The sequence below is a fragment of the Nannospalax galili genome, unplaced genomic scaffold, assembly GCF_000622305.1.
Source record: "Nannospalax galili isolate Female #2095 unplaced genomic scaffold, S.galili_v1.0 scaffold469, whole genome shotgun sequence".
NCBI lineage: Eukaryota > Metazoa > Chordata > Mammalia > Rodentia > Spalacidae > Nannospalax > Nannospalax galili.
Window position 1 is genome coordinate 147,056 of NW_008359443.1, and position 9,734 is coordinate 156,789.

Here is a 9,734-nt window from a genome sequence, read left to right on the forward strand (position 1 = left end):
AAAATAAAATTTTAGACCTCTTCAATGCAGTCATTAGGAATCTTTTTTAAGTATACATACAGTGTTCAAAGGGAACAAAGAATTCACAAAATTTGTGCATTACAATTTTGTAATTATACTTTTTAAGTACCCATGTTATATTTTATATAGGCTACATTGTATTTCTTAAGATACATGTATATTGGTTATAATTTTGTTAAGTAGTCTGTATACAATTATATTAATACTTTTATTGATTACAGTTTATTTTCTATTGATAGGAAAAAGGCTAGAAAGACATAGGTACAAATACCAACACTTCACCAAGTAGAAACAGTATGGAATATTTATTTTGTTCTTAGTGTCATTCCATATTTTCTATCAAGCTATTCTTTTTAAAATTGAAATGTTATTTCCTTTATCAATCAACACTAGGAGGTACACCCTATAAACACAAACATCTTCAAATTTGTCTAAACAAATTGATAAGGTGGAGAGTAAACCCACGGTCAGCACCGTATGAGCGCAAACGAAAGGGTCCGTCCAACGTGAGTCCAGACGCAGCCAGTACACTCTAAGTTCCATCTAACTCAGTCGTGACTTGTTTTACCCCTAGAGCATGGAGTTCACCAACAGGGAGCGTTTAAGGTATGCGTCTATTAACAAACCGGAAAGTGAGAATGAACGACTCCGAAGCTGCCTCGCAAAGCTTCATGTCAATGGAAAACCAGCACAGCCTACCCAGGAAAGCTGTGAGGAAGCAGGAAGCTACGCCTGCCAGAGCCCGGCGAAAGTGGAAACCAGTGAAGACAGGTATGCCGGTCCACCATGGGAGGGAGGTCTAAGAACACTGCTGAGTCCATATGCTCCTCTTCAGTTGTTTGAGGTTTGTGTTGTTCGGAGGACAGTCAGTCTTTTGTAAGGGGCAGGTGTTGGCAAAGGCTTCCAAGGCACAGCAGCCGTGCTGTGTTGGTGGTGTGGCGGTGAGCACAGCTGCCTTCCAAGATACCACAGTGAGCTGGTGGAGGGTCACGGGGGACTGTAGCCAGGCACTTCAAAATGTTCCTGCTGGCATGCTGTAGAACATGCAGAGAAGCAATCTGACTCTTCGGTGTCACAGGAACAGAGACAACTGGAATCTGGCATGTTAGGTATAGTGTTAAAGCAGAATAGAAAAGGTCTAGCCGTCCCTGACTCTGTCCTTCACACATGCGCTTGATGTTGACACTTCTGCCATGGTAACCAACAGCTGTTCATGTCCTAGGAAGGACGGCATGGATGTGTAAAAGAGTGAAGTGTGTGGGAGATCAATGCCTACAGTCCATTTCATTCCCTTGATCTTGAAAATGTCTGAGTTCAAATTCTAAGTCGCTATATCGATCATAAACTATGCTAATTCACATGGAAAAGACTGAAGTCAGAACTGTCTCTGGACGCTGGTCACTATTTCACCAGACTTAGAAAATTCTCAAAAATCATTTCCTGCCCCCAGGATTTGTCAGGACCGTGAAGGCCTTAATGCTGTGGTTCTCTAAGAAGGGCTGTGGGATGCAGTGTTCACCAGACTAACTTGATACCAAAGCTATCAGCCTTGCATGTGATTAAGAGGTCCAGACCGAACCTCAGCACAGCTTCTATTCAGAAGGCTGCGGTACTCAGCGTGGAAAACCTAACAGTGATTTCATGTGGCCAGGTGACCATCTACAGCCTTGGGAATCCTGCTTAGCCAGCTCGGCTCCGGGTTTCCCATCCACAGGGTGCTACTGAGGAGGAAATCTGGAGAGTGTGCAGTTTCGTACCTGTTATCAGTAACAGCATTGTGTTCATAACACGAGACTTCTCAGAGTTCACAGTGACTAAAATGCATATTTTGGTGGCTACACTAATGGCTGAATCTGAGTTTTGGAGAGAGGTGATGCCGGGCTGGCTCATCATGGTAACTAAACACACCTAGTTCAGTGGCGTACACCCAGAGTCCATGGGTCAGACCAAGCAATGTGTGTGCAACGTTCTTGTGGCTCTAGAGCACCTGTCTCCCTTCACCACCTCAGTCCTCTGGGAACTGGAAGAAGGACGGATCTAATTCAAACCTACTTGAAGCAGCGGTCATTCATTCCAAAGCGGTGACAAACCCTCCCCAGGCGATCAAGGCAGAGAAGGAAAGAAGGGTGGGGTGTGTGGTGGGGGTGCCCTGGGGGTGCCGTGGAGGGGGCTTGGTGGGAAGGTGCTATAGGCTGGGTGCTGCGAGAGGGGTGCTGTAGGGGTGCTGTGGTGGGTGCTGTGGGGGTGCTATTGAGGGCTGAGGTGGGCTGCAGTGTAAGGCATTGTGAGAGGATGAAGAGGCCCCTGCTGCAGCTGAAGCCAGTTGTCTGGTGGCTGTGCTCATGTCGACTCCCCAGGGTAACAGAAAATCTGTCCCAAGAGATCTGGCCAACCGTGATTTGGACGCAAGAATCTATTTTCTAATACAGAATGAGAACTTTACAAAGCGTTTCTCTATTCTCACTTCTGCACTGAGCAGAGCATGACCCTAAAGATGCTCATCGGGCCAGTTGCTGTCACTGAGCACGTCCCCAAGCTGGTACTTGCTCATGGAGAAACGGTGACAGCCTTTGGGGAGGTACCAGTGCCGCTATCAAACAGGACAGCTGCTCCGCAGTTTAATTTTAAATCTTTTTCTTGTTGCAAGACCCCTCCCTTCCCTTTGTTGAATGGTCCAGAAGGTGTTAAACATGCCTAACAACAGGGCAGCAGGGCACAGAGGCAGCAGCATAGGGGGTAAAAGGCTCGGCGGGAGCAACTCCCAATAAGCAGCCGGGGCGGCTCCACAACAGAGCTGTGTGCTGCAGCTCCATCGTTGAAAGTTTCATTTAAGTTTGTGTTAATACTGCATCTGATTTTTGTGTTTTCTAGTTACCTGGTTTATAAAAGAAACAGCATTTCAAATGTTCTGAGTAAATTATTGCCATGTAAAAACCCACTGTGGGGAAGAGTTGTGGAGCTTTGGGGGCACTGTGAACAGAAAGCCAGTGGCTGTCTACTGACGCCAGCGACAGGACGAAGTTGTTCCCTTCTAGTAAGGCAGCCAAAGTAGTGCACGTGTGTGCGTGTGTGTATACGTGTAATGTGTGCATATGTGTATGTATATATGTGTATGTATGTATATGTATGTGTATATATGTGTATGCATACATATAATGGGGGATACACTTGCTAGTCATAAGTTAATCAGCAAATATCCCAGTCATTTTACATATCAGTTCCTGACACAATGAGGTCCTAGTAAATGCTCATAAAGGATAAAATCTAAGCAAATATTCTCCACAAACATTCAAGATCCACAGGCTGAGAATAGCCTTTCATCCCAGCACTTGGGAGGCAGAGGCAGGCGGATCTCTGTGAGTTTGAGGCCAGCCTGGTCTACATAGCAAATTCTAGGCCAGTCAGAGCTACATGGTAAGACCCTGTCTCAAAAAAAAATTCTAAGGAAATTCTTGCTTTTAACTGAAGATTTGAATAGCACATCATTCAAATAATCTGCTATTCATTCTTAACTTTTGTTGTCTACCCCTGTTTGAAGTGATATTTTAATGTTCACTCACTTAAAATCAGAAACATTTTCAGGTAATCCAGTATATCAGTATTCTACATCTTTAAAAAAAGTTTATTGAGCCATAATGGAATTTGGTTAAGATATTCTTGAGTATTGGTCTTAAAAGACAGGGTTTTGAAGTTTCAGAATACTTTACAAGCTGATTTGGAGTCGTGGTGCCCAGAACTATTAATATATAAGTAATTTTGATGACAAATCAATTTTGTAATGAATAGTTTGTCTTTCTATAAGATACACACTTAAAAGTGAAGCCACAGCTTAAAAGTTCTGTTGTGCACTGGAAAGAGTCTGGTAATGGGAAGCATTGATCATTAAGGTACTTCACGAAGTTTCTTAAAGTATATACATATGCATTATAAAGAGGTTAAAAGGAGTTACCCTATAACAGGGGACATTGCCCCTTCTAGACATCATAGGCCAATGAATAAAAAAAAAAAAACTTCAATGCCAGGAATGGGCTCCTCTCTCTAGAAGCTGGTGGGTGACCAGGGGGTCCCATAGACCCTCAAGCAATACTGGCCAGTGCCTCTGCTCTTGGTTACCCACCTGAACTGGATGGTAAGACCCTGTTACTGAAGACGCTTCATACATGAGCTACAGGACAAACAAGGAGGAATCAACTGAAATAACAACTGGCCTGGCAAGTTATGCCCACCGGTGCAATAATGGCGTGAATATTCTGGGACTAACAACCACATTCTCCTTGGATTTAAGGTCTGCTTCATAGGACGAAGCCTAGACCTGACATTCACATCAGGTCTAGGAAGCTGAGGCTAGACAGGTCACAGAGCATAGGGAGAACCTAACACTAGTTTTCTACTAAATAGCTATCATATTAAACTGACTCCTGATGACTTATTGCTATACCCATAGATTAATGCATCTCTCAACTCTCACCAGAGAAGTTTCCTTATGCAACAGATGGTGATTTAGCCCAGAAACCCACAACTAGCCAATGCACAGAGAACAAGAGGCTGCACAGTGCTTATCCCTGAATGGGACACATGTATCAAACTTCTGCCTCCCAAGGCTCAGGGATAATTGTGGAAGAGGGGCAGAAAGACTGTAAGAGCCAGAGGTGGTGGACGACCCCAAGGAAGCAGAGTTTTCCAGACAGCTAGTCAGTTACTCATATGAGCTCACAGCAATGCTGACAGCACGCACAAGTCCCATGCCAGCTCAAACCAGACAGAATCCCAGCATAGACACGGGGAAGTGGGTAGGAAACCCCAACACCCCCAAGGAAACTCTGACAACAGATGGTGGTTCAGAGGGCAGAGACAGTCTCTGTCAAGCATGGGACTCTTGGTAGGTTGGTCAGGCTCTGGTGGATGGACCCACACTGCAGAACATTTTAGGACACAATTTAAACTATAGGCATATATATAACATTAAATTGGAGAGGAAGTAATAAGGGAAGGTGGAGTTAGGGGAGGATATTTAAATACCATCAAATTATAGTGTATGAAAATCACAAAAGTTCAGTTAAAAAGCATTAAAAGTAACTTCATGTGCAGCTAATAAATTCAAAGTTTCTAATAGTAAAAAGCCACGAAATCAGCAGATTTGTCGTTACCACTCACCAGGTCCCTTGTTAAGGGATAAACTGTCATCTAGAAACCAAAAATAAGCCAAGTAAATTCTGTTCTGTGGTGTTGACCAACGAGGAACAGAGCACAGGAGACCAAAGGTTCCAGACCAGGAGACATTGCAGGTCACAGAGGGCAGATCTGTGGAGCGTGTGAAGGCAGGCTGGGAGCTCAGCCATAACCAGTACGTTTTCATTCCCAGCCAAGGACATCATCCCACAGTCCAGGTAAAGATGCCTGGAGCAGGAGCACAGGCCCCCAGTCAGACAGGACCACAGACAGGACCTCATACCGCTGGACAGTTCTGCCTCCAGCCAAGCAGCTGGGCCTGCCGTTGGCTGGGAGTAGGGCCCATGGAAAAGCTCATTGAACAGACCAACTTGTGAAGGGTCTTAAAAGCCTTCTGAAATAATTTTTAAGATGGCTTTTAAATTGAACTATATAGCATTTTATGCAAGGTAGTTTTATGAAGTATTTGAATAGCAATATTCTAGAAGGCTTGTCAGATATTAAGATGATTTAAAGTCAAAGCACTTTACTTCATAATGTGGCCCTTCCTTTCTATATCAATATTTTATTGATCTTATAATATAAAAAGAATGTTCCTATATAAATTTTAGTAATTAACACCATAAAGCTGCCTCTGAATCCACAGCAAAATGGGTAATTGGAATAATTATTTAGGTAATTTAGAACAAATAATACTTTGCTTGAAACTTCTGTGTAAGTGAGTTACAGGTATAGATATACACTTCTCAGATCACCTCTGTAATTGTCTGGTTTTTTCCACTCTGAAGTGTAGATAGTAGGCTCAGCTAACGGTGGTGTACGGGTGCATTGCACGATTGTTACCACTCTGTTTGAACCTCGAGATGCTTCACCTACATTCACATCATAAAACCAGCTGTTCTGTTTCCATGGTAATTATGGTTTGGGAGAATGAGGGAAAAGATTTATTTCAAGATAAGTAAAAAATGGGAAATAAGTTGTCTCTGTTTTTCTGTGCTGATCTACAGCCACCTCACGCAACTATTATTGCCACTAGTATGCATAGATTTGAAGATGTTCACAGGAAAAGCAAGTCTGTGCAGACCAGGCTCTGGGTGGGAGGAGAGAAACATAGTGTGGGTTTTTGAAACTGTGTCAAATTAAAACATGGCAGCTTTGAAAATGGTTAGAACGTGTGGGGAATCTGACTTACTAGTAAGGATCAGTAACTTTCATTTGAAGGGGTTTTTATGTTCTTCCGGTCTTTGCTTGATTTAAACTCCACCTCCATGAGGCATGGTTTAGTCCCTCGCTGTCAGGACCGTCTTCTGTGTGGCCTTAGGTGGGTTGTTTTGCCTCGTTACTCACTTGTGTCGCCGGGGATTTTCTTCACTCTTTTCTACCCACTATTTCAGCACAAACAACAAATTCCAGGCGCCTTCCGTCCTTATTGTGGAGCTCATCTTCGGAAAACTTGTACTCGAGTCCCCAGCTCCTAACAACTAATTCTCGTTTTAAAAGTGAAGGATTGGGGGGGGCGGGAGCTGGAGAGATGGCTCAGCAGTTAAGAACACTGGCTGTTGTTGCGGAAGACCCAGGTTTGAATCCCAGAACCCGGGCAGCTAACAACTGTCCATAACTCCAGTTCCAGGGGATCCGACAGCCTCTTCTGTCCTCCATGGGCATTGCAGGACACGGGTGCACTTACCTACATTCAGGCAATACATGCATATGCATAAAATAAAAATAGTAAATAAAATTTCTTTTTAAAATTGAAGGATTGGAGTGGGTCTGATGACACACGCCTGTGATCACATCACTCTGGGATTTGGTGGACGGGGCTGAGGTATAAGGACCTCAAGTTCAAGGACAGACAGAAAATCTTGTCTCAAAATAAAAAATTTAAATAGGACTGGTTTAGTGGGAGGGTACTTGCCTAGCATGGGCAAGTCTCTGGATTCAATCCCCAGTCTCACAATAATAATAATAAAATAAAAAAGTAACGATTGGGTAAATAATCATCAGGAAAGCCACAAACTGAGCTCGATGGGAAAGTGGGAAGAACACAAAGCCAGGTGCATTGGAAGGTGAGGGTGGATCTGGGAGAAGTTGGGGAGGATATGATCAAAATGCATTGTATGAAACTCTCAAAGAATTATTGTTTTAAAAGGCCCATGAAGTACCATAGAGAATTTTTTTTTTATGTGTATGTGTGTATTGCCTGCATGTAGGTAAGTGTAAGTGCACCCGTGTCATGCAATGCCCGCAGACGTCAGAAGAGGCTGTTGGATCCCCTGGGACTGGAGTTACGGACAGTTGTTAGCTGCCATGTGGGTGCTAGGATTTGAACCCAGGTCTTCTGCAAGAACAACCAGTGTTCTTAACCGCTGAGTCATCTCTCCAGCCCCACCATAGAGAATTTTTTAAAATATCTCCTTAAAACTGTCCATGGCAGTGATGATCACTGTTTTAAGATTTCTGTTAAATTTTCTTCAGTTATTTAAATGGCCAAGAGATGCAGAAACATCACAGAAGGGGAAACCTCGAGGCGACCAGACGGCGCCTGTTCTAACAATTACTGTGTTTTCTGCTTCATGGTTCATCATTCTAAGTCTTCTGAAGTGAAGCAGATGTTAGTCAGAAAAACTGTTTTCAAAGAAATACCCAGAGAAGGCCATACATTTTACTGTGTTTCCCCTAGTTGGACACCAAGGAAATAAAAATGCCCCGCAGCACTAATACACACCGTTTCTTCTCTCGTAGGCTTAGCCAAGACTGTGAACCTGACCAGAGCCCGTCACCTCCCTTCCCACCTTTGCCATTTCAAACCAAAGGAATGGCAAGTGTCCTGCTTAGTGATGAGGAAGTCTTCCCTCTGGTGAGTGGCCGGAAGCCGCACTGTCCCCCCAAGGAAGGGCTCCCAGACGCTGATACCAATTCACCAAAATATGAAGTGCTTTAAAATGTCAATTCTTGAGTAGGACTCCAGAATGGGCCGCCGGTCATCTGGCTACACCCATCTCCGTAAGGAAGAGACATGAAACATTTCATCAGGTAGTTCGGCCTGTCCTCCTGCCTCAGGCTCCCAAGTGCTGGAATCACAGGCATGACCCACCATACCTGGCTAGATTTAAAAATGCAAAATATTTGGGACTCAGTCCAGGACTTTAAGGAGCTACCAGTGGTCTTTTGTACCGAGTCAAAAGCATCATTTTCATTGATACATACAGAAACATGTAGAAACCATACATGGTTAGGTGATGAGTCATCACAATGGAGCATCTGTAACTTCCACTAAGGAAGGAAGGGCCAACCCACAGGATGCAGATCTCTTCTGAGGGGGAGAAAGCATTGCCCACTTCAAGGTGTAAGAGACCAAGTGGGGTCAAGCTGCCATCAACAGACTGCTCGGTGCATGTGACGGGTGGCATGTCTCAGGGGTTCAGCTGACCCAACCAACACTCAGCAACAATGGTTAGGTGAGACACCCAGCCTGCCACCGAGTCCATACATAACACGGTGTCCTCTGGGGTGACCAAGGACAGAGGAGGAGACAGGTGGTCCTGCCACCTACCTGGGCTCGGTGGCACGGCAGAAGTGACATGCAGGTTTTCTTTATGGGGCACTGAGGCCTGTAAGATGCACAAGCCTTTTGTGTGCTAGAAGTTCTTTTAGAACAAGATTCACTACTCATCTGACACCAGTGGCAGGATTTCTGACCTACCGTATGCACTGTGGACTACCTTGTTCTGGGCCTGCCAGGCTTCTGTGCCACCCAATACTGGGTCAGACTGATCCATACAAGAGCAGACTATCTCAAGGTGCATTTGCTTGTGCTCTACCTGGATGTCCTGACCTGCCCCACACCACCTGAAAATGTGTCAAGGCCCCTGGGTCTAGTGTGGGGTTTTCCTCATCCTCTGGAGCGTGTGCACCTTTTCTAGGCCCTGTTTCACCAGGCCTCGCTGACCTGATCCTGCTGTTAGTGCACTGGTCTCTGGCATGTCCAGATGGGCCAGGCTCCTTTGGAGTGTAGCACAGGTTGAGGTAAGCCCATATCTACAGTGCCCAATCCATGTGACCCCGACTGCTTCTGCCGCTCCTTTGCCCTGGGTTTGTAGAAAGAGTGTGTTTGCCACATCAGCAGCAGGCACTGTGTGCTCACTGATGAAGAGGCTGCACCCAGTGTAGAAACTACCGCTGGGACTAACACCTGGACACGCCTGCAGGACTCTGCTGTCATCCACCGCAGTCCCTGGTCTGGTTTCGATAGGCCCATGCTGATGAATGGAACCTATAACCAGGTTCACCTGTGTGAAAATGCTTGCCTCCTCCAACATTCTGTAAAGCAATTAATCGTATAAAACTCTCAAAGAATCAGTTAAAAAAAATCTTTAAAAGAAGTGTGAAGGGAGTCAGCCAGGGGTCTTTGTGCACATCTGGGATCCCAGCATTAGGGAGGTGAAGACGGGACCCGAGGCTGTGGGTCGTCTTCGAGTTCCAGGCAGGTCTGGGCTACATGAAACCCTGTCGCAGAAGAGAGAGAGAGAGAGAGAGAGAGAGAG

General features: G+C 45.0%; 1 protein-coding gene across 5 annotated transcripts in view; it reads left to right on the forward strand.

The window, feature by feature from the left end:
- Deup1 (deuterosome assembly protein 1) overlaps nucleotides 1-9,734 on the forward strand; it is a 72,963-nt gene that overhangs the window by 61,565 nt on the left and 1,664 nt on the right. For all 5 annotated transcript variants that reach the window (XM_029558680.1, XM_029558679.1, XM_029558681.1 and 2 more), the window contains 2 exons: nucleotides 596-792; nucleotides 7,933-8,047. In XM_029558680.1, the coding sequence (XP_029414540.1) occupies nucleotides 596-792; nucleotides 7,933-8,047 (312 nt within the window). The remainder of the gene's footprint in view (nucleotides 1-595; nucleotides 793-7,932; nucleotides 8,048-9,734) is intronic.